Source organism: Melospiza melodia, chromosome 7 (assembly GCF_035770615.1).
Source record: "Melospiza melodia melodia isolate bMelMel2 chromosome 7, bMelMel2.pri, whole genome shotgun sequence".
Classification (NCBI taxonomy): domain Eukaryota; kingdom Metazoa; phylum Chordata; class Aves; order Passeriformes; family Passerellidae; genus Melospiza; species Melospiza melodia.
Window position 1 is genome coordinate 30218459 of NC_086200.1, and position 24342 is coordinate 30242800.

At 53.3% G+C, this 24342-nt stretch overlaps 1 protein-coding gene across 1 annotated transcript in view; it reads left to right on the forward strand.

Annotated features, from left to right (window-relative positions):
- PTPRS (protein tyrosine phosphatase receptor type S) overlaps nucleotides 1-24342 on the forward strand; it is a 150391-nt gene extending 126049 nt beyond the window's left edge. The window contains exons 22-35 of the mRNA XM_063161109.1: nucleotides 1345-1457; nucleotides 3846-3893; nucleotides 7461-7558; nucleotides 9585-9708; nucleotides 12586-12761; nucleotides 13296-13415; nucleotides 15252-15406; nucleotides 17351-17636; nucleotides 17983-18161; nucleotides 19039-19165; nucleotides 19263-19388; nucleotides 20552-20706; nucleotides 21401-21536; nucleotides 22022-24342. Coding sequence (XP_063017179.1) covers nucleotides 1345-1457; nucleotides 3846-3893; nucleotides 7461-7558; nucleotides 9585-9708; nucleotides 12586-12761; nucleotides 13296-13415; nucleotides 15252-15406; nucleotides 17351-17636; nucleotides 17983-18161; nucleotides 19039-19165; nucleotides 19263-19388; nucleotides 20552-20706; nucleotides 21401-21536; nucleotides 22022-22090 — 1912 coding nt within the window. The 3' untranslated portion in view covers nucleotides 22091-24342. The remainder of the gene's footprint in view (nucleotides 1-1344; nucleotides 1458-3845; nucleotides 3894-7460; nucleotides 7559-9584; nucleotides 9709-12585; nucleotides 12762-13295; nucleotides 13416-15251; nucleotides 15407-17350; nucleotides 17637-17982; nucleotides 18162-19038; nucleotides 19166-19262; nucleotides 19389-20551; nucleotides 20707-21400; nucleotides 21537-22021) is intronic.

Sequence of the window (24342 nt, forward strand, 5' to 3'; positions counted from 1 at the left end):
ATTCTCACAGCTGGGCTGGCCTTGTCCTGTGGCAGAAGCTGCTCCTGCCCCTCAGCCAAGGGCTTCTGACAGAGTCTGTTTATGACTGCAGAAATGAGACTTTTCCCCAACCATTTCCAAGGCTGGAAGAGTTTTCACTGATGGGTTCAGTCCACGAACTGTTAACAGCAGCTTCAGAACTGCAGCAAAAATAAACCCAAACTGCAAAGTGGTGTCATTCCAAAATGCTGCCCCATGCAGTGCTGGCAGGGCTCAGACCACTTCTTCTGGCTATTAGTGACATCAAGAGACAGCTCAAAATGTCCTGGATAACCTCCTGTCTGCCTAAGTGATTGCCATTGCTGCTGCAGGCAGATGATGGGAGGCTTGAGCAGGAGAGGTGAGGAGCTCCACAGCCCCTTGCTGGAAGGGCTGGACCACCTTTCCCACCTCAGGATAGGGGCCACATTCTCAGCTCTCTGCAGAGGTTCAGCTCCCAGCAGCTCATCACTGCCTCTCTGCAAGAAATTATCACATCTTTAGGTCAGCACTGGGCTTTGCTTCTAAATTCTCTTCAAGGAGAATGAGCCAGGTCAGCAAAGACTTTTTCAGCTGCCTGAGCTAACCTAAGCCATTTGGAGGGAAATATATTGGGAAGCACTTCCATGTGCAGCTCAGCTGGCGGGTTGGAGCAGGCTCTGGTGCCTGGCAGGGAGAGGTGGATCTCAGCAGGCACAGCTGTGCTGGGAGAGAATGTGTCTACACTGTTTGTTGAACCCACATTTTTAGGGTTCTGCAGTTCAAAGAAGATTGAAAAGTGCTGCTCTGACTTCTCTGCCTGCAGCAGGGCAGCTCTGAGGGCTCCTGAACAAGCCAACAGCAATTTCAGAGCTCAAAGCCCAAGGTCATGGCCAGGAGATTCTGTATTTTTCCAAACGATTCTGCTGGCTCTGGTGCTCTCAGGCTGGAAGTGGCTTGGCCAGATTGGGACATTTTTTGCTCTGCAGAGTTCAGTGGAGGCTGCTCTGAGCAGGGAGGGTGAGGTGGGAGTTCAGCTGCTCCTGGCTGCCAGTCTCTGCTGCTGCTGGGAGAAGGGGGAGCTTCCAGACTTACCTGAAAGATGCTGAGGGGCTCCCAGACCATGGTCAACCCCTAAAACACAGCCCTGGCAAAGCTGCCAAACCTCATCCCTTTTCTGATGTGTTTTATTTCCTTACACCCTTGACTGCACCTTCGCTTTTCTGTGGGAGCTTTGCTCGTGCCTGAACACGAGTAGCTGGGAAACAGCTGAGACCTCAAGGCCCAGAAGTTAAGCTGCTTTTTCTTTCTGGTCTCTTTTCTTTCTTTTCTGGCTTTGTTGTGAAGCAAACGCAAAGATTCAGAGCCACGGACCAAGTGCCTCCTGAACAATGCTGAGATTGCCCCCCACCACCCCAAGGACCCCGTGGAGATGAGGAGAATCAACTTCCAGACTCCAGGTAACCTGCTGCTGACCAGCCTGACCTGCTGGGGAGGCAGGAGGGGGCACCTGGCCCTTCCCTGAGCCCTCCCTGCCTGCCTGCAGCTGCTGGGGCACAGCCTGAGAGCCAGAGCTGCCCCTGGGCACAGCCTGGAGCTGCCCCTGGGCACTGCCTGGAGAGCCAGAGCTGCCCTTGGGCACAGCCTGGAGCTGCCCCTGGGCACAGCCTGAGAGCCAGAGCTGCCCCTGGGCACAGCCTGGAGAGCCAGAGCTGCCCCTGGGCACAGCCTGAGAGCCAGAGCTGCCCCTGGGCACAGCCTGGAGAGCCAGAGCTGCCCCTGGGCACAGCCTGGAGAGCCAGAGCTGCCCTTGGGCACAGCCTGGAGATCCAACCCTGTCTGTACTCAGTGGGGATGCTGGGAGCCACCTTTGCTGGCATCCCCAAGGACCTTGCACAGGTTATGCCCAGTGCTGGCAAGGCAGAAGAAGGGTTTTCCTGGATTTCCAGAGAAATTGGTGCATTCTGGGCTGAGCTGCAAACACCGTGGCTGTGCCAGTGCTGCCCTGTGCCCCAGCTGGCAGCTCCTGGCTGGGGAGATGAGTGTGGCAGGCTGCCCAGTGCTCCAGCCCCACCTGAACTGGTGCTCTCTGCTGCCAAACCTCTCCTGCAGGCAGCCAGGCCTGCCCTGGGCTGTGCCAGGGGAAAGGAGCTGCTTGGAGCAGGTGAGGCAGCTGCTCCTCACTCGGTGCGGATGCTGTGATGGAATCCCAGGCTGGTTTGGCTTGGGAGCACCTTAGAGGCCACTCAGTTCCACCCCAGGCTGCCCCAAGCTGCCCAGCCTGGCCCTGTGAGCTCTGTGCTCCTCCCCCCTGCACACACGTGTCCCCACGCCCACGCGTGTCCCACTGCCCGCATGGCACCTCTGCAGCACCGCTGGCACCCCGAGGGACACGTGGCCATGCTGCCCCAGAGCCTGTCCACACCTCTGCCTCCAGTTCCTGGTGCTCGAGGCTTTGGAAGGGAATTTATTGTGCTTTTTGGGGGCTGGCTGTTGTTTTCAGTTTGTTTGTTTATTTTATTTTTTGTTTTTTGCTGTTTGTGCTCGTTAGCAATGTTTCTGTAGCTCCTGTTTCCCCATCCCAGTCCTGTCCTTGGCATTGTCCAGTTTCCTGAGGGTGAGGCTGGCAGGAGGGACAGAGAGCAGGGCAGGCACAAAGGCAGGGCTGGGCTGAGGGGCTCTTATCAAAATGAGATAGGAGGCACTGTTGGGATCAGCCCAGGCTTAGGAGCAACGCTGAGCAGGTTCACTGCAGGGACAGCAGTCCAGCACAGGTAGGTCCCTAAATCAGCTCTTAGAGCAGCTCTTGCAGGAGCGTCTGGAGGTGTTGGAGATGTTCTGAGTGCTCCCAGCTGCAGCCCAGCAGTTTGTCTGGGTTTGTTTGGGGTTTTTGCCATTGTCTGGTGCTTCCTGTTGGGAGCATCCTGTGGGTGCTCCAGGTGGAGGGAGGTGGGAGACCCAAGAGAAGGAGCTGCACTGCCTCAGATGAAATGACTCTGCTGAGATAAAAATAAAAAGTCTTGGTGCCAAGAAGCAGCTGGAAGTGCTGGTCCATGTCTTTCCCTCTCTGTGTGCCACAGGACAGCAGAGCCAGCTGAGGGTGCTTCCAGCAGGTAATGGGATGGATGGATGGATGGATGGATGGATGGATGGATGGATGGAGTCAGCCTTGTGTTGACCCCACTGCTTTGGGCGTGCTGTACCTCTCAATTCTGGCTCTGGGAGGTTTATAAAGGGTACCTGAGACACCCAGACCTGTATGAAAGCTCTGCAGATCCCAAAGGACACTGCCTGTGTCCACTCTGCCTTCAGGAGATGCTTTCCTTCCCAAGGCTCTCTGGCCAGAGCTGACCCACCTGGTGTTACTCTGCTTTATTATTTGTTAAGCACTAAAAGGTTTTAAAGGATTTGGGGGAGTTGGTCACCTGCCTCCCACAGAACTTTGGAAACATTGGGTGAAAATGGAAATGGATGGGAAAATGAGCTTGGAGTGTGTTGGTGGTTGTGGTGCAGTTTGCAGGGGAAGAGTCCACAGGAGCTCTCTGAGTTAAAGGCATTTAAATTCAATAAATTGTGGCACAGAAGGGGCCTGTGGGCTCTTCTCCAGACAGGTGACCCCAGGTAGAATCTCCATCAAAACAGAGGAGGGACATGGGAGTGGGAATGCGCAGCTCAGAGAGGGGAAAGCATAGCACACCTTAGATATCCTGTCCTAATCAGCACAAAAATACCTTTCTTTTCCTCTTTAGATTTATGTTGGTTTTGTTTGTTTGTTTTTTTTTTTAATTAGCATGAAATTTTTACAAAAGTGTATCTTTTATTTATTTATTTTTTACTGTTTTCTGCAGATTCTGGTCTGAGCAGCCCTCTCAGTGACCCTGAGTTTGACTTGGAAAGTTAGTTCCTGTGTGTTTTTGTTCCTGTTGGTTTCATTTTTCCCCCCTCCCATTATTATTTTCCTCTTCTACCACTTTCCTTTCCAATTCTTGTTCCGTTCCTGTTACTACTTTTTGATTTTCCTGCCGAATTCTCCGTGTTCCTGCGGTGTTTGCCCATCTCATCCCTTTTCTGTGCCATCTGTGTGTCTGAACTGTGCTTCCAGTTTTACAGTTCCCCCTTAGGGCCCTTTGGAGGACAGGGGAGCAGCTGGGTTCCCACCCTGCCCTCGCTGTCCCAGGAGGATCCAGGGCTGCCTTTCCCCTTGTGGAAGATGTTCCATGGCTGCTGCTTGGCTCAGTGTCCTCAGTGTCCCCTGTTTTTGTGCCCTGGTGTCACTTGGGGGGGTTGTGCTTTGATGTTTGCAACGCAGGGAAAGAGAAACTGGAGCTGCAGCTGCCGATCCCCCTCCGAAAGAGCCATTCAAGCCCCTTTTCATCCAGGGGGAAAAAGTGATTTCCCAGCTGTGGCGGGGCCTGCTCCTTGGCACTGAGCTGTTCCAGGAGCACGGGGAGCAGAGGCCACCCCAGACCTCACAGGGTGCCTCCAGCCACGGTGACTTTGCAGGATAAATGGGCTCTGGCCACAGAGCAGATGTTGTTGGGGTGGCGTTTCTGGCGACTTGGCTGGCGCGCAGAGAATCAAGTCTTTTGTGATAAGATTAGAGAGATTCAAGTGATTGAAATGTTAGATGAGACTGGCTCGGAAAGATTTCATCCCATTAGGAGCCAAGATCCCAGCCTTGCTGGGTGGTGTGGGCTTGGATTTTTTTTTCTTAATACTGGGCAGGGAAGGATGTGAGGTTTCAGCTGACAAATGTGAAGAGTCACAGATGCTGCTTGTGCTGGGAGATGCAAGGGCTGGGAAATTTGCACCAAATATCGGTTTGTTTGGTATGGAATATGTCACAGTTGTCCCCTCATTGTAACAGAGGGGATGTGGGTATTTTCCTGGCTGAACTCAGCCCCTCACACCCCAGATGAGTTCCTGAATTAAAGGAGAGAAGAGCTGAGGCAGTGCCACTCCTGCCTCGTTCCATGGCCAGCTCCTGGATCCTCCTGCAAAACCCCTGCACTTGGCACTTTGAGCAGGGCAGTGTTTATTGCTGCAGAGCTTCTTTTATTCCAAAGAGCCCTAGGAAAGAATCCCACGAGGAATTTCTGTCCTTGACAGCAGCAGAACAAGTTCCCATTGCTCCCAGCCAGGCTCTGTGCAGGGAGGGCTGGAGGGGAAGCAGGATGCTCCCAGCAAAGGGCAGAGCTGCTGGGGTCACACTCTGGGCTTTTCCTGGAGTTTTATGAAGGAAATCTGGGAAATTCCTTCAAGGGGAAGGTGAGTCCTCATTCCAGGTTGGTACAGAGGGCTTTTCCCATGCAGCCCACAGGCTCAGAGGTTCTTGCACGTGTTGCTCCATGACTTCTGAGCCAAGCAGGATCTGGGGTTTTTCTTGCTTGTTATTGCTGGGGTTTCAGATTGTTTATTTTCTCCTTTTAACCTACATGTCTGTCGAGTGCTGGTGGTGTTAAACTGGTTTGGTCTGATCTGGAACATCCCAGCCAGGGTGGCCTCCCCATCCCACACTGGGAGAGGACCAGCTCCTGGCACCACCCCAGCCTGCAGCTGGTGCTGGGGTGGATGGCAGCCCCCTCCATGCAGGTGGAGCAATAACCCTCCTCCGGGTGTGGTGGGACAGGACAACAAGAGATTCAATGGGAGTTTTTCCTCCATGAGCCCAGAGAGGTTTCCTGCCCTGATCCCAGCAGGCTGTAATGGAGCCAGCACAGCCTCCAGGATAGCTCAGGGTTATTTTTTGTGAGCTTTTTTGGTGTATTTCCCCTCTTCATCTATTTTCAGCCCTATTTCCTTGTGCTGAAAATAGATGTGTGGTGAGCTTAGGAGAAACCTGTCGAGGTTTGGCAGACTCACCCCGTTCCCAGGCCTGGGGGAAGCAGCGCCTCTCCCAAGTCACTGTAAAACTGAGGATGTCATGCTTGCTTTGCCATCTCTGTGCTGAGTTTTCAGAGTTATCTGACCATGCTGCTGCCACGCCGCTGCTTTGTCACCCACCAACACCCACGGGGCTCGAAATTCTCCCTGGCTTCCATCTCTTCTCCACCCCTGTCCTTCTCATCGGGGGCACTGCCCAGGGCTTCTCACAGTGCTGCTCTCCAGGCCTCTGGGGAGGCTGGCAGACAGCATGGGAAGCCTTTGGAGAAACATAATCCCATGCAGATGAGCAAAGCACGGAGAGCTTTTCCTGTGGGTTTGCAGCACAGCCTTTGAGGTGCTGTGGGCAGGGAAGGGTCTCTGCTCTTCCCAGAGCTCCAGGTGCCCCTTTCAGAGCAGCATGTGCAAATCCCAGGCTGAGAACTGAGTCAGCCGTGGCTGAGATGTGCCCCAGCTGGACCAGTCTGACCCAGTGGGACCTCCCAGTATGGCTCCAGTGAGTTCCCTGGCAAGGAAGGGTCTCTGCTTGCTCTTCCCAGAGCTCCAGCTGCCCCTTTCAGAGCAGGATGTGCAAATCCCAGGCTGAGAACTGAATCAGCCATGGCTGCTGGCTGAGATGCGCCCCAGTTGGACCAGTCTGACCCAGCGGGACCTCCCAGTATGGCTCCAGTGAGTTCCCTGGCTGCCTCAACACCAGCACACCAAAGTGCTGGGGGCTTGCAGGGGCAGCAGCTGAAGCAGCTCAGGAACATCATGCCCAATCTCCCTGCCCGAGGAGGGTCTGCTGCCCGTCCATCCCAGAAGGTGCCCGGATGGGGCTGCACGGCCCAGCCCACAGCGCTGGGAGGAAGGGAGGGCTGTGCTGCACAAGGAGCATCCCCCAGCAGCCAGGAGAGGGAACAGGAGCCTGCTGGCTGCTCCCAGGCTGGCTGCACCCTGGGAATGGTGGGGGTCAGAGCTCAGTGCCCATGCATGAGCAGGCTGAGAACTTGCAGAGTTCTTCTCAGCACTGTGCAAAAAACAAACCCCGAGCGTCCCAGAGGTCGGAAAAGACCTTAAAGATCACAAAGTCCGGTTCCTGAAAAGCCTCCCCTGCTTCCCCCCATCTGCATGTTCCCATCTCCTGCCCACATCTCCATGGTTGGCTGGATCTGCCCCTGCCTCCCTTTCTGTTGGAGCTGGTTCCTGATCCTGGCGGGTGCTGTGCCATTTGCTGCGTGGGTTCCTCTGGCAGCGTTTGCTCATTCCAAGTCCACTTTGGAATCGCTAACACGCATCTGCTCTTCAGATTTTCCTTTTTGTTTTTGCTCTGATTTCCACATTGAAAATGGGGCCATCACGGGAACACTCTCATTTTACTGTTTTTTGTTTTTTATTTCCTTGATTTTTATTTTTTTTTTACTTCCAAGGACACAATTTCGAGCCCTGAATTCTTCTCTTCTAACCTCCCTACTTTCATTGCAGATCTTACATTGTAATTTATTTTCTTTTCTTGTTCCTTCTTTCTTATAAAATGCGCAACGGTTGTGAATTTTAGTCATTATTAAATGAGATCCTTTTCCTGCTGTCTTGTCTTTTAGGTATGCTCAGCCACCCACCCATCCCCGTTTCCGAGCTGGCTGAACACACAGAGCATCTCAAAGCTAATGATAACCTGAAATTATCCCAAGAGTATGAGGTATGAGCAAGAGTGAGTGCTGCGCATGGGTTTGCAGAGCCAGGAATTAGGGAATTCAGACAGGCCTTCATCCAAATGAACAGCTTCATTTTAAAGACCTGGTTCGCTGAAATTTAAAAGCTATTTATGTATTGAAAATTAAGTACTTGCTGAGAGCTTTGCTGGGTTCAGTTCTAGCTCATAAAAAGAAAGAGGTTGGTGCGTGAGCTGCTCCTGTTGGCTCAGCAGAGGCTGAGCTCTCTCAGAGAAGGGATGCAGTCCTGGAAGGGATGGAGCTGTCCCTGGGGTGCCCATGATTGCTGCAGGACACAGGAGACCGAGTGAAGGACTGTGACACCCAGTTTTTATACAGCTGAGCTGGGTGAGAGGAGCAGGGAGTGCTCCACAGCTGATGCCATCAGCAGCCACGGAGCTAAAGATGGGAAAACAGGATGGTTTGTGCTTCTTGTCGTGTCTGAGGGGTTTGTGCAGGTAGTGGTAGTGATAGGGAAAGTGTAATGACCAATATCAGACTGCACTGGTTTGGAAGCACCTTAAAGCCCACCCAGTGTCCCCCTGCCATCAGCAGGGACCTTTAACTGTCCCAGGCTGCTCCAAGCCCTGTCCAGCCTGGCCTTGGGCACTGCCAGGGACCCAGGGGCAGCCACAGCTGCTCAGGGCCTTCCCCACCTCGCAGGCAGGAATTTCTCCTAATACCCACCCTAAAACCTGTCAGTTTGAAGCCCCTTGTCCTGTCATTCCATGCCCGTGTAAAAAGCCTCTCTCTGCTCCTGGTTTTGCTGTTGAAAGACACCAAATGCCCTGGCATTTTTAGCCTAATGGTGAGTCTGGACTGGCTGTGTCTGTTTGCAGGCAGGGAGCCAGGGGATGTTTTCCAATCAAGGGCTGCTTCTCCCTGCCCTGCCTCCCTGATCCCCGGGCACCTGGAGCAGGGTCAGGCCTTGGAGAAGGCGCATTCTGCTCTGCCCGGGTCTCTCCTCCCACGCTGGGTCTCGGGGGCAGCAGCAGCAGCAGCTCGTTCTGAGCTCCATCCAGATTCCAGAGGCTGATCTGCATAATGCCACATCCCGAGTGCCCTGGCTCTGAGCCAGCCCAGCCTCCTCCAGAGGGAGAGCCAGAGCTGAACAAACATCGCTAATGAAGTGAAGGCGAGGCATGATTAGAGGGATGGAGAGCAAACAGACACATTACAATAGTATAAATACCCATTAGTTAGGAATTCTCCGCAGCCAGAGTGAGCTCTGAGCTGGTTTTGTGCATGGTTTTGTACCAGCTGTGCCCGGGGTGGGTGGGCACAGCCAGGGAGGGCAGCGGGGCTGGCTCAGAGGGGTGGATCTGGGATCTGGGACCCCGTCCCCAAAGGGTGGCAGTCAGAGGGAGAGCAAGCAGCAGCAAACACAGCTCTGCACGTTCCTGCCAAGCCTCCAATTGAGGCAAACCCCAAGGGCTCTGCAAAATGATGAAGGAATTAAGCCCTTGTTTTATTTAATTCTCTGGCTGAGGATTTAGAGGTAAACGTAATTAACCTAATTTCCATATCTGGGACAGCTGGACTTTAGAGAGGAAAAAAAAAACCCCACCACCAAACCTGGCATAAATCACTAGGACAGGCAGAGGGGATTTTTCTCTCCAGTGCATTTCATTGTTTATTCTTTCATCCCTTCTAAGAAAAACCCATGTTGATTGAGTGTCCTAGGGCTGGGGTCCCTACCCCTCTTCTGTGCTGGGGGATGCACTCTTGTCCCTGCCAGGTTCCTGTGGGGATTCCTCCCCATTTGCACTGGAAACCTTTGGTGCTGAGTCCAGAGGGGGAATGACCTTAGGTATTCCATCTGGGGCCAAGGGAGATGGAACATCAGCTGCTCCACGGGGCTGGGGCTTTCCCACAGCAAAGCTGGGTTCTGGCAAATTGTGATTGTTGTGCTCCTGAGTGAGACCTGCAGAGCCACGTGGAGCAAGAGCTCAGAACTGCGTTTGCCGCTTTTCTCCTCACTGACTCTCCCATTTCCCTTCCCAATCCCTCCAGTCCATCGACCCTGGCCAGCAGTTCACCTGGGAGCACTCCAACCTGGAGGTGAACAAGCCCAAGAACCGCTACGCCAACGTGATCGCCTACGACCACTCGCGCGTCATCCTGCTGCCCATCGAAGGTAGGGAGGGAGCAGCCCCTGCTCCATCCTCCCCAGGCTGGATTCCTGCAGGAAACACACTCTTCTCCCCCTGCTCCGTCCTCCCCAGGCTGGATTCCTGCAGGGAACACACTCTTCTCCCCCTGCTCCATCCTCCCCAGGATGGATTCCTGCAGGGAACACGCTGCACACGCTCTTCTCTCATCTCTATTTATATTCTTCTCTTTACGCCTCCCTGGGAGTTTGGCAAGCAGGAGATACCTCTGCAAACCAAGCATTTGTTAAATTCTGGTGACTGACATATTCCCCTGGCGCTGCAATCCCTCATATCAAGGGCTGGTTTATCAAGAAGCTGCCTTCCCTTTGCTTGGAGATGCCTGTTGGATACAGCTCTGACTAACAGGAAGCATTCAGACCACATAGTGCTTCAGAGGGAGCAGAGCAGGGTGGTGGAACACGGAGCAGGGCTGCTCAGGGAGGAGTGGGAAGCAAATGTGAGAGGCAGCAGCAGCAAAGATGTGGCCACTGAGTTGTACAGGCACAAAGATCACTTGATATGCAGCCCCTGCTGCAGCCCTGGCCCCTAAAAGGCTGGGGATAAGAAGGGGTTCGAGCAAGCCTGGCGGGTCATAAATTGTTTCCTGAGCTGCTTATGTGAGCGATGGTGCAGTCAGGAAATTTACATTAAATTTCACAACTCGTGGCTCTTGACAGAGCTGCTCCAGTGCACGCCAGGATAAGAGGGGCTTGAGATGGAGTTGAACAGGGCACCTGCTTGGGTTGCTGCTGCCAAGATAATGCTGGAGTTTCGTGGGCTCAGGATGTGGCTGTGCTGGGTGGATAAAGCCTTCAAGGCCAGGCTTGCGTTGCCAAGAGCTGATCATCAGAGCAGAGAGGATGTGGGATGTCCTGGTAACTGCCTGGTGAATGGAGAGGTTAATTCCAAAGCCTTTGAGACCAGGGAATTGCTAAAATAATCTCCCTGTGCCACGGTAGCTCTGAGGGGCACGGGGAAGGGGGAGAGCTGAGGCAGCAGCAGAGCACGGTGATCTGCCAAAAAACTGCACAAATCTGGATTGCTCTGGTCTGCTATTAGAGGGCTTTAAATGTTTCTCCTTGTGAAGCTGACTGTGTTCTGCCTTGGTTTAATTCCGAGATTAATATTGTATGAGCCAAGGAAAGCAGAGGCTTTAAAAAGTTGCTTTGTCATTCAAGGGAGGGGAGAAGAGCACAAGTGAGGGAGTGAAGGACACTTGGGCTGGTCTTGGATCTGGGGCTGGATGCAGGCAGCACTTCCAGCTCTGCCCAGGGCTCTGTGAGGGACCAACAGTGCAAGGATGATGGGCCAAGGTTGAATTTTCAAGCATGTGAGAGGTTCTGACATGTCTTGGCTGCTGTGCTCCTTCCTACCAGGCTCTGTGTTATGCTCAGGGCTGGAAGATGAAAGGAGCTGGAGGAATTATAGTTTTGTTGCTTTTTCTTTGTTTAAAATCTGAATTTGTCGAGGATGCAGACTGCCACTGCCTGCTTGGTCAGGGAGAAGCAGTGGTTTTAATTCTGTGACTTCTCTGAAGCTGGGGCTGTCACACAGTGAAACCTTGCAGGAGCTCACGCCACCATTTCAAATGACAGAGTGGACCCCAGGGGGCTGCAGGGGAGATTAATTCTGGAAGCTCAGCCCTAAACACACTCCTGCCATGGCAGCCACCTTCTCTCCCTCCTGAAATTTCAGACTGGGAGGGAGCAAGGGTAGAAATTTAATCAAAAGCCATTTCCCAGCAGCTGAAGTTTCCGGGTGCCCTTGAGGACAGGGAGGCTGCTCTGGGCTCACCCCTCACCAGCTGCAGCCCCCGTTGCTGCAGCCCCCATTGCTGCAGCCCCCATTCCTGCAGCCCCCATTGCTGCAGCCCCCATTCCTGCAGCCCCCATTGCTGCAGCCCCCATTGCTGCAGCCCCCATTGCTGCGGCCCCCATTGCTGCAGCCCCCATTGCTGCAGCCCCCATTGCTGCAGCCCCCATTGCTGCAGCCCCCATTGCTGCAGCCCAATCCCCACTGGTGCTGCTCCCCAGCCTTGGCTGCCCTGCAGACAGGAGTGAAGGGCTCTGCACCGAGTTAATCATGGGTTTGCAGATCCTGGCAGCCTTGCCAGGCACTCGCTGTGCTCGGGAGCAGCCAAACCAGCCCCGAGTGCTCCGTGCCAGGCGCCGGCTCCGGAGCTGAACCTGGGCGTTTTAACTTCAGAGCAGCTTTCTCCTGCCATGTCCCAATCAACCTCTTCACTCTGGCAGTGCCTCCTGCTCATCCCAAACCCTCAAGCAAGGACCCAGGCGAGCAGCTGGAGCTCAATAGCCTGTAACTCATGCGGGTAGGGAAAAAAAAAAACACTCTTAAAAATGACAGCGGGCAATTTACAGCAAGTCAAAGCCTGTAATTTCAAAGCCTTCATTGGCTAAATCAAGCCTGGCTTTATTCTTTACTCTGTCCAGCTGTAGCTCAATGCCTGGCATTAGACTATGGACCACACAGTCATTGACCAGGTGCATTTCTGCCTGGGCTCGGGGCAGGCTGGGACAAGGACTCGGGTTTGTCCTATGGATGCAGCAGGAGCCCTGCTCCAGGACTTTGCTCCTGTTAAGCACATGAGGAAAAACACCACGGTTTCAAGGCCTGATATTTGGTCTCTTTAGTACCTTTTGCAAGGAGTTGCTGTCTCTCTGCAATGCAGGAGCTTGAGCTGGGAACACCTTGCCAGGAGCCTGGGTCATCCTGACCCACCAAGGCTCGGGTGTTTCTGCAGTGAGCTTCACTCTTACAGCATCCCTGCAAAAATCTCCTCAGCGCAGCTTCCAGCTGTGTGAAGTCCTTGCAGATGGCTGATTTTTGCTGATTTGACACAGGAATTGTGGGCAGTGATTACATCAATGCCAACTACATCGACGGGTACCGGAAGCAGAACGCCTACATTGCCACCCAGGGGCCCCTGCCAGAGACCTTTGGGGACTTCTGGAGGATGGTGTGGGAGCAGCGCTCAGCCACCATTGTCATGATGACTAAGCTGGAGGAGAAATCACGGGTAAGATGCATGAGAGGGATGACTGGTTAGTCATGATCCGGGGGGATTGGAGGGGAGAGCTGGGGGAACAGCAAATCCCTTTGATGTGCAGCCAGGGGGGGATTTCTGCCTGCTCTGCCAGCACCCTGAAAGTTCAGTGATTCATTGCTTGTAAAAAAAAACCACAAACCATTCACCCTGGAAAGCTGCAGCCTCCTTGGCAACTCCAGGAGAAGGGGCTGCTGGATCCCACTGCATGTCTGTCTTGGAGCTAATCATGTGGCAAGTTTCACATTCAGTTCTCTTGTTTAACAAGCCCCAGTACATTCCCTCTAATCTTCAGGATGATTCCAGTCTGTTGTCTGTGGGATCGATGTAGCATCAAAGTCTGTGCTTAGTCAGTAGGAGCTTTTTCTGGTGGGTTTGTCCCTGTCCTGGTGCTGTGCAGAGACACTTCTTGCACCTCCCCTTGCCTTTGCCACCAGGGCATTTTGGGAGTGAGCACCCCCCAGTTTGGGTTTGCCCAGCACTGAGCCATCCCTCCTTGCCCTGCAGATAAAGTGTGACCAGTACTGGCCAGGCCGAGGCACAGACACCTACGGGATGATCCAGGTGACCTTGCTGGACACCATCGAGCTGGCCACCTTCTGCGTCAGGACCTTCTCCCTGCACAAGGTGAGCTGGCTCCTGCTCCTCTTTTCCCTGGAGAGGGGCTGGAACACTCCTGGTGAACTGCAGGAATACTCAAGGGTTTCTCATAAGGGAAAAACTCACAACAGTGAGTTGGGAAGGGGGGTCACATACCCTGAGCTATTTTACACCTGCAGGCTCCAGTCACAAAGGGGTCTCAGGCTGCAACATTCCAAAAGATCAGTAAATCTTTGATGTCACCACTTTGGCTCATGGCAGTTCCAAACCTTCATTCCCACCCCCAAGAGCTCTGGATTCCCTCCTAACAAGGAGGGAGGCACACCCTGTGCGAGGCAGGGGTGGCGCTGGATGAGCTTTAATGTCCCCTTCACCATCCCCTGAATGTCCCATTATTCCCAGCCCAGCTGGGTGATAGCTGGTCACCTGTGAAAGGAATCTAAGTTCGCTCTTAATTCTTGTCCAAGGAAAACCCACAAACCCTAATGAAGTTAATTAAGGGCTATTTAAAGGGGGTACAGCTCCTTTTAAAAAAGAATACAATCTCTACAAGCGGATAAATATTGATTCCCCAATTATAATGTGGGACCTCAAGCAGCCATCAACAAAAAGTGCGTTAAAGCTCTACGCTACAAAAATATCAGAACTTTATAACTCCCTCCCCATTAACAACCTATATTTAAGTAGGAGAATTAATGCTAGAATGAATAACCACGGTCCTCCCTCTACGAGGCGAGCTTACACCTGTACATTATCAACAAATAATATGGGACATTCACGGGGTGGCACTGGATGAGCTTTAATATCCCCCTCAAACCATCCCGTGACTTGACTTTACTAAAATTAAAATAACAATAAGCATTACAGATATTATTAATAAACAGCGTCCTTCTGAAGCAGCTCCTGCCTTTCCCTGTATGCAGTGGGGGAGCACAGATGGGGTTGTGGCTCAGGGCACACCCAGCCCAGGCAGTTTGGTTTTGCTGTCCCTGGGCCCGTGCTGTGCTGTGCTGCTGTCCCTGACCCTGTGCTGCTGTCCCTGACCCTGTGCTGCTGTCCCTGACCCTGTGCTGCTCTCCCTGACCCTGTGTGCTGTCCCTGACCCTGTGTGCTCTCCCTGACCCTGTGCTGCTGTCCCTGACCCTGTGTGCTGTCCCTGACCCTGTGTGCTGTCCCTGACCCTGTGCTGCTGTCCCTGTGTGCTGTCCCTGACCCTGTGTGCTGTCCCTGACCCTGTGCTGCTCTCCCTGACCCTGTGCTGCTCTCCCTGACCCCACACTGTGCTGTGCTGTGCTGCTGTCCCTGACCCTGTGTGCTGTCCCTGACCCTGTGTGCTGTCCCTGTCCCTGTGCTGCTCTCCCTGACCCTGTGTGCTCTCCCTGACCCCGTGCTGCTCTCCCTGACCCTGTGCTGCTCTCCCTGACCCTGTGTGCTGTCCCTGACCCTGTGCTGCTGTCCCTGACCCTGTGTGCTGTCCCTGACCCTGTGCTGCTGTCCCTGACCCTGTGCTGCTGTCCCTGACCCTGTGTGCTGTCCCTGACCCTGTGCTGCTGTCCCTGACCCTGTGTGCTGTCCCTGACCCTGTGCTGCTGTCCCTGACCCTGTGTGCTGTCCCTGACCCTGTGTGCTGTCCCTGACCCTGTGCTGCTGTCCCTGACCCCGTGCTGCTGTCCCTGACCCTGTGTGCTGTCCCTGACCCCGTGCTGCTGTCCCTGACCCTGTGCTGCTGTCCCTGACCCCGTGCTGCTGTCCCTGACCCTGTGTGCTCTCCCTGACCCTGTGCTGCTCTCCCTGACCCCGTGCTGCTCTCCCTGACCCCGTGCTGCTCTCCCTGACCCCACACCGTGCCGTGCTGTGCTGCAGAACGGCTCCAGCGAGAAGCGCGAGGTGCGGCAGTTCCAGTTCACGGCCTGGCCCGACCACGGCGTGCCCGAGTACCCCACGCCCTTCCTGGCCTTCCTCAGGCGGGTCAAAACCTGCAACCCCCCGGATGCCGGGCCCATCGTGGTGCACTGCAGGTACTGCTCCCCTCCCCTGGCACTTCTGGGGGGGTGGGTTTACCTGGGCACAGGTGCGTTCCCAGGCAGCATCTGAGAAAGGGACCTGGGCATTCCATTGAGCTCAGCATGTCCTGAGATGATGGGGAACGGGATGATGGGGATTTTGAAGCTTGTAATGAACTTTCATTCTCAGAAGGAGGTGAGGCTTTCTGTTCCAGAGTGGATGTAGATTGTTATTGGGATTAGGCTGATTAAGAAGGAAGTTTTGACTGTGTTTGTAATTGTGCTGGGAGTGGTTTTGAGGTTGTTGGATAGAAGAGGGAATAGGATGGGGCTGGAGAGGGTTACTAGGGTTAAGAGTATGGATGTATTTAGGACTAGTGAGAGGTTCATTACTTTCGCTTGGACTTGCACCAAGATGAGTGGCTCCTGAGACCATTGGGTTACTATTTGGGCCAAATGACTTGGATCAAGTGCTGCAGGCCAGGCTGGGCAGGGCTTGGGGTAACCTGCTCCAGTGGAAGGTGTCCCTGGCCATGGCAGGGGGTGGCACTGGATGAGCTTTAGGGTCCCTTTGCAACCAAACCATTCTGGGGTTTGATGATCCTGTTGAGCAGTGGGAAGTGCCTGGTGCTGGAGCAGTGCCTGGTTCTGTGTGGTGGGGCTGTTTGTGGCCACAGTGAGAAAGGAGGAGGAGGATCAGGTGCGACCTCAGAGGGTGTTGGAGGTGTTTGGGAGGCAGAGCTGCCTCAGCTGCCCAAGGCAGGGCTGACAGTGATTGACAGAGGGTTTCTGAGTGCTGCAGCCTTCCTGATAATGCCAGGCTGAAGGCAGGTAGCATTCCCTAATTCAATTTACAACCCCAGTGAGGAATCCTCGAGGCCTCAATGCAGATAAATCCCTGTGTTCCTCAGGAGGGTGTGGAGGAGCCTGCAGGTTCCTGGGCACTGGGGGAAGATCTGCATTGTGCAGGCTGCTGGGGAAGCTAATCCTGCCTCTGCTGGAGGATGCCATTTAAACAGTCTTTGTGAGTGGGCAACTTATCACTACCCTTGCAGATGGCAATTATTGTGCACCTCAGAAAATGAATAAAGAGCTGTCAGCTCACAACCAGCTCCCAGATCAGCTGCTAAATTCTTGCCAAAGCTCCAGTCACCTGCTTGGTTCAGGTGTTAGGCAGTCTAATTAACAGAGATCAAGGGGGCTCCAGGAAAAAAGGGACAGCACTGGAATGGTAAAAGGAAACCCTTTATTAGCAGTGGCACAAGAGAGCACAGAGCCCTGCTGAGGCACAAATGCCATTACACACGGGTCCGATGTTACCTGATGCACAAAAACATTGAGAGAGAGGTGACGCATGTTGCTCATTACAGCATCGGTGCTCCTTCAGCTGCAGAGATCTGAGGCATTAAACAGGGGGGTTTAGATCCTGCCTGCCCCTCGTTGGAGCCTCAGGGGGGGCTGCCACAGCTGTGCCTGGCCTGGGGTGTCACAGTGGAGGGGGGACAGGACAGTGTGGAGAGGGGACAGAGAGGTGTGGAGAGGGAATGGAGCAGTGTGGAGGGAGGACAGGACAGTGTGCAGGGGGGACAGAGCAGTGTGGAGAGGGGATGGAGGGGTGTGGAGGGGACACAGGACAGAGAGGTGTGGAGGGGACACAGACAGGTATGGAAGGGACACAGAGCAGCGTGCAGGGGACACAGAGAGATACGGAGGGGACACAGAGCAGCGTGCAGGGGACACAGAGAGATACGGAGGGGACACAGAGCAGCATGGAGGGGACACAGAGCAGCATGGAGGGGACACAGAGCAGCATGGAGGGGACACACAGCAGTGTGGAGGGGACATAGAGCGGCGTGCAGGGGACATGGGACAGTGTGCACGGTACACAGAGCAGCGTGGAGGGGCAGCAGGCACTGCCCAGTGAAGGCCAGTCTCTCACTCCCCGTGCCCTGTCCCCAGCGCGGGCGTGGGACGCACCGGCTGCTTCATCGTGATCGACGCCATGCTGGAGAGGATCAAGCACGAGAAGACCGTGGACATCTATGGGCACGTCACCCTCATGAGGTCCCAGCGCAACTACATGGTGCAGACTGAGGACCAGTACAGCTTCATCCACGATGCCTTGCTGGAGGCCGTGGCCTGCGGCAACACCGAGGTCCCGGCTCGGAACCTCTACAGCTACATCCAGAAACTGGCACAGATCGAGGCCAGGGAGCACGTCACGGGCATGGAGCTGGAGTTCAAGGTGAGGATGGGCCTGCCCAGGGCTGGGTGGTCACAGGGAGCCTTCGTCAGGCTGGTGGCACCTTGCTGCTTCCATGTGGGAGGTATTTACATTGCGGTTCCCTGGGAAGGCCTGCCTGGCACCACAGGCAGCTTCCCTGGTCGCTCCAGACCCAGAATGACTTTACTCCCTCTTAAATTGGAGGGATTTTTAACTTTTTTAGTAGTAGTACTATTTTCTGAAAGCTTTGCTTAGGGAAAGGCCTCACCCCCAAAAACAAACCCCAGGAGGGCACCCAGAGGGTAGGACAGGTTAAGGGGCTGGCATGGGTCAGGAGCAGCCTCCAGTGAGTGTCCCCTGCCCGCAGCGCCTGGCCAACTCCAAGGCCCACACCTCGCGCTTCATCAGCGCCAACCTGCCCTGCAACAAGTTCAAGAACCGCCTGGTGAACATCATGCCCTACGAGACCACGCGGGTGTGCCTGCAGCCCATCCGCGGCGTCGAGGGCTCCGACTACATCAACGCCAGCTTCATTGATGGCTACAGGTACGGCCCTGCCCCGAGCCCCGAGCCCGGGCTGCCTCTGCACGGGCAGCCCCTGCTGGCCACCACCTGTGCTGGCCACGACCTGCCCCATCACCTGCACGGGCAGCCCCTGCTGGCCACGACCTGCCCCATCACCTGTGCTGGCCACGACCTGCCCCATCACCTGCACGGGCAGCCCCTGCTGGCCATCACCTGCCCCATTACCTTCCCCATCACCTCTCTTGGCCGTCACCTGCCCCATCACCTGTGCTGCCCATCACCTGCCCCATCATGGGTGCCAGGGCTAAATCCCACCCCACACCCAAATCCAGCCTGCTGAGGAGATTTTCCCCTGTGGTAGTCTTAAATTACCTCTCTGATAGCTAAATTATTAAATGATCCTCTAAAGCAGTGCAGCCCCTCCTCAGCTGCAGGTCCTGAGCACACAGAGGATCAGCCCAGTGTGGATTTGGCCGTTGGCAGGTTTCTTAATATGGATTGCCCTTTTGTTACCTCTGTGATGTGGGGGCATTGCGATATCCCCAAAGTTTCTCCCAGGAAAATCCAGCCCTGGGAGCTGCAGCGCTCCATGGGTGGCTTTGGAGGGAGCAAAGCAGCTCCATGTTCAGCTTTTCCTCCTGCCCAGTACCAGCAGTGCTGGCCACGGCTGTGGCACTGGGATTAGGTTGGATTTACCCCTTGGAAGTGATATTTAAGGAGAGCTTCACCATTGGCTCTTTATTTTGACCACTGGCACCAAAGACATCCCAACCCCTTTCTAGTCCTTCCCCAGCATTTCCATGTGCTCTGCCACTCTCCAGCCTTTCCCTGCATTCCCCAAAGCTGCTGCCCATGCAGTGCTCACCCCCCTGACCCCTCCTTGCTTTGGGCTCCCCAGGCAGCAGAGAGCCTACATAGCCACGCAGGGGCCGCTGGCAGAGACCACCGAGGACTTCTGGAGGATGCTCTGGGAAAACAACTCCACCATCGTGGTGATGCTGACCAAGCTTCGGGAGATGGGGCGGGTGAGTGGGGCTGGGAGGGACCCTGGAGGGCAGGGAAGGGGCTGGGAGGGGATCCTGCAGGATGGACAAGGGCTGACAGGACTGTTTGCCCCAACAGGAGAAGTGCCATCAGTACTGGCCTGCAGAGCGCTCAGCACGGTACCAGTACTTCGTGGTGGACCCCATGGCTGAGTACAACATGCCCCAGTACATCCTGAGGGAGTTCAAGGTCACAGATGCCAGGGTAGGTGCTGGCGTGGGGCAGTTCAAACTGGGAGGAATGGGGCTGGCAGGAGGGTTTGGGGGGCTTGGCTGAGGTGTCTACGCTTTCTCTGGGGTTATCAGTGGAGGAGAGCTCATGGTTGGAAGGGACCCACAAGGATCATCGAGTCCAAACCCTGCACAGAACAAGGTGCTCTGCTCACAGAGCAAGACAAAACAGCCTCAAGCTGTGTCAGGGGAGGTTCAGGCTGGACATCACCAGGAGTTTCTCCATGTAAAGTGTGGTCAGGTAGTGGAAGGTGCTGCCCAGGGAGGTTTGGAGTCCATGTGCCCGAGAGCTCAGTTGTGATGAGGAACAGAACACGCACACACAGATTGGACTGGAGTATTTGTTCTTACAAATTGAAAGTAGTTTCAAACCTCTCTCACTGCCTTGAGTTGCTTTGTTAGAGAGGTGCCTGGCTTTGGGGTTTAGCTGCAGCTTATTTGAGGTGAAAGCAGAAAGCAAAAGCTGATAAAAATCTTGCAAAGGTTTTTCTGCACCCTTCAGAAAATGAGCACTTCTATGGCTTGGAGAGGAGCCACTGTCAGTCATGTTCAAAGGGACAAATTCACTCCAATAATCTTCGATTCAATGTCAGCTTTCTCATCTGAAGGAACATTTCAATACCTTCTCAAATTTCAGTAGCAAACATAACCCTCCCTCTCACAGCACAGCTTTTGAGGTTGCCAAAGTATTCCAGAACCTGATAATTCAATTTGCAAGGTTGAGGAGGAGGATGCCTCATCAGTCCTCGTAGAACAAGATTTATCTTCCTGTCAGCTGTAATTCTGACACTGTGGCAATTCTTTGTGAAGATTGATTAGAGGGGCCAACACCTCACCTTGAACGTTCCTTTGCTGAAGACTCCATCTGTGCTGTCTGCAGTGGTCAGAGCTTTCAGCGCCTGCCAGGATATGGATCTGTGCTGACAGCCTGACTCCAGGAATGTCAGCTGCAACACAAGCAGCTTCATCACCATGGGGCTGGGTAATAAATACGTGTGCACTCCACTACGGCACTGAGCTGCCTCAACTTTTAGTGCCCTTTCACAAACCAGCAGCAAAAGCAGGAGGGTTTTTTTTGCCTTTTTGTGTGTGTTGTCACAAACACAGGTGTTGAACTATTCCTGTTTTGTCCCCCAGGATGGTCAGTCGCGAACTGTTCGTCAGTTCCAGTTCACTGACTGGCCAGAACAAGGTGTGCCAAAATCAGGAGAAGGTTTCATCGACTTCATTGGGCAGGTGCACAAGACCAAGGAGCAGTTTGGCCAGGATGGCCCCATCTCTGTCCACTGCAGGTAGGCACCTGGACACACCTCACCCAGAGGGGATGTGGGAGAGCAGAGGGAATTGAAATCCAGATATCCTCCCTTTCCACCCCATCCTTGCAGGGAGGTTTCTTGGGGTGTTGGTGCCAAACATTTGCCTCTGCCAGCCAAACTCATCTCCCTTCAGCCCTGGCACTGCCCACAAGGCTTTTGACTCTTTATATTTAGAGAGATGAAATATCTCTGAAGGAGATGGGAGCCATAATATGACATATAGCATATCTACAGAGTATCTATAGTATTTGACCTGCAGAATTAGAAGTATTTTTTACCAGTCTCAACCCAATTTACACCTCCAGCAGTGCTGGGCTGTTTGCTGCTAGCAAGAATTGTACCTCCTTACCCACAGGCAGAACAGGATGATCCATTCTCATTAAAATTATTCATTTTCAAAAGCCCAATATTACATATTATGAATCATTTTCCCACTGAACACTGTTCACCACTACCAAAGCTTTTAACTTCTCAAATTTCCCTTCCCCAAACATTTTTTGGGTCACACTGTGGCACTTGGGTTATTTCTGGGTGTCTCTCCTGGAGGACTGACCCAGACTCTCCACTTCCAACACATTCACAGGGCTCAGCCCCACCCCAAGCAGCATTTGCAGGGACATTTGGACATTGCAGCACACAATTCCCTGATGATTTCCCCCCTTTCCTGCAGTGCTGGCGTGGGCAGGACCGGAGTGTTCATCACCCTGAGCATCGTCCTGGAGCGGATGCGCTACGAGGGGGTTGTAGATATTTTCCAGACAGTGAAGATGCTGCGAACACAACGACCTGCAATGGTGCAAACAGAGGTGAGGGGGGCCCCCAGCCTGTCCCAGGGATCATGAAATGGCTTGGCTTGGCTTGGCTTGGCTTGGCTTGGCTTGGCTTGGCTTGGCTTGGCTTGGCTTGGGAGAGGAACCTCCAGCCCCTCTCGTTTCACTCCCTTCACTGGCCCAGGCTGCACTGCTGACTTCACCTAAGGAATACAAAATGAATTTTTAAAAAAATATATATTCCTATTGTTAGGAAGTCCCTTAAAGATTCCACGCCAGTATGGAGGCTCTGTTCTTAGCCAAGCACACAAATCTGGCTGAGGGGCTGACAGGAGAGGGGGGTGTTCAGTACCTGAGAGGCACAGGCATAAAGGAGAGCTGCAGCTTCCCTCTTTCAGGAGTTCTCAGCTCTTTGAGAATCACAGAGGTTCCTGCTCAGCTTTGGGCTGTCTGGAAAGCAGGACAGGGATCCTGAGGAGCCCATCCCCACCTCTGAGGCTGCTTCTCTTTGCTGTTGGCAGGATGAATACCAGTTCTGTTACCAGGCAGCTCTGGAGTATCTGGGAAGTTTTGATCACTATGCAACATAAAAAGCCATCGTTGTGCAGACTCTACCAACCACTTCAGTCCTGGAAGGCCTCTTCTGACCCAGGAGGAGCGCTTGAACTTACAAAACTGACTCAGAAGAAGAACCTTTTCATCTGGACAGTGCATCGGGAGCAGGGGGGAGGATTGGAAGGAACACCCCTTGGGCATCTCCACCTTGTGACCTGGCCCTCGCAGGGGCAGCCCACGAGGGCTGCTCAGACCTGCTCTGCAACCTCAGGAGGTGTTCCCTGGGGAGGATGGATGGATGGAGAGACGGATGGATGGACATGGGGAAACTGATCCAAAAGCTACAACACACCTTGGGAACCGTTTCTGCTGGAGAAGGGAAGGAAAAACCGACTTTGGTTACATCATTAGAGTTCAGTTTATTTACTAATGTAGTTGGCAGTCTTTAAAGGAAGTCACTTGCAGAATTGGAGGTGATCTGTGAAAGAAAAGGAGCTAAATCTCAACACTTAGGCAGACTTAGGGTCAGGAGTTCTTCTAGCTGGAGTCTTAATAACCTCAGTATCAGCATTGGGATGATTCTGGGCTTGCAGGCACCTTGCAAACATTCACGGGATGCCCCTGCCACGCCAGAGGTTTTATAGCTCACATTTTGAATACTTGGAACATTCCTCATTTCTTCTAATTCCAAAATTTTATTTTTTAGGGTATTTAAAAGGCTGAAAGAAGCGAGTTACAAACCCCCAGAGCTGGCTGTGGGGGGTAACCCCTGCCTTGCTTGGGCTGGGCTCTCTGGCTGCCGGGTCTGGGCCCCCTCCCAGCACATCAGGCTTTCCTTGGAGCAGGGTGGGACGAAGGCAGCCCCTTCCCCAGGCTCCTGGCACATCCACAGCCCGCTGCTGCCCCTGGCAGCCGTGCCCCCCTGCTCCTGCCAGCCCCATCTCCCTGCAGGAGCCCCAGAACCACCTGCAGAAACTGATTTCCCCAAACCCAGCTGGTTCCTGGTGCCAGCCCCTCGCCTCTGAACTCAGCAGCTCTCGGGAGCTCCTCTCAGGACTGGCCCAGCCCCAGGCACTCCTTGCACATCTCCCACTGTCCCCAACGTGCCCCAGCTGTAAAAGAACTGGGAAAGATCCAGGAAGGTGCATCCAATGGCAAATACTGTGAGTGGCTTTCTTTAAAGTATCGATGTAACTGTAACAAGTGACATTACCTTTTTTTTAAATAGTGTATTTTTTCCTTTTTTTTTTTTTTTTTAAAGACAAAGAATATCAGTCAATGAATTTAAAAGAAAAATTTGCTTATTTGTTCATATTATGTTCAAAGACAGTCTATTTTTTCACTGTAGAAATGTTACGTGTAATGGCTGTGATATATAAAAATGCAGTGCAAATTGCTACTTCTACATATTGCTTTTCTACCATTTAAAAGGTTTAACTTGCTCATGTAAGAACAAAATGTCCTTTCTGGATTTTTTTTTTTTTATTATTATTATTATTAGTAATTTTTTTTTTTTTTTTTTTTTTTTTGGGTTCTCTTGTTTTCAATCACAGACATATCCCAGGTCCCTGGAAGGGAGGGGAGCAGGAGGTGCAGGGGTGGTGGCAGTGCCAATTCCCCGTCAGGGGTGGTGGCAGTGCCAATTCCCCTTCATCTGTGGCCACGCAGGGCCAGGGCTGAACTGGGACATCCAACACCACCAGTGGCTTTTGCTGACTGGAGACAGAAGGATTTTGGAGTTTTGACACCCATCAGGTCTTTCACCACCCCAGGTGTGTTGCAGACCCAGCCTGGCCTCTCTCTGAGCTGCTTGTGCCTCCGGTGCCCGGGAGTTTCAGCATCCAGAGCTCAAAATCTCTGAGAAAAGCCACCCTGCCCCAAACTCTGCTCACCTCTGCCCTCTCCTTTTTTTTTTTTTTTTTTTTTTTTATTTTTCTAGAAGGGGTAATCATGGCCATCAAGTGCTGCCCAGAACCCCCCACACAACCCATTTCCTGTCTTTAACTGAAAAAATGAAAAAGAAAGAAAACAAAAAAAAAAAAAAAGAACCGACTGAAAGGCTTCTTCGAGATTTTACTTATTTGTGTGAAAGTTGCCCAAATTTCTAAGTATGTTGCAGCAAAAATCTTACTGGAGAAGTTGGGGGGAGGGGGGAGGTTTTTTTTCTTTGTATGAGAGCAAAGTGCTGTTGCTTTCACACTGTTATTTCAAACTGAAACAGTAAGTGGTTTTCATACCACGGTGTATGTAGATATATTGACTTTGTATTAAAGGAAGATTGTCTGAA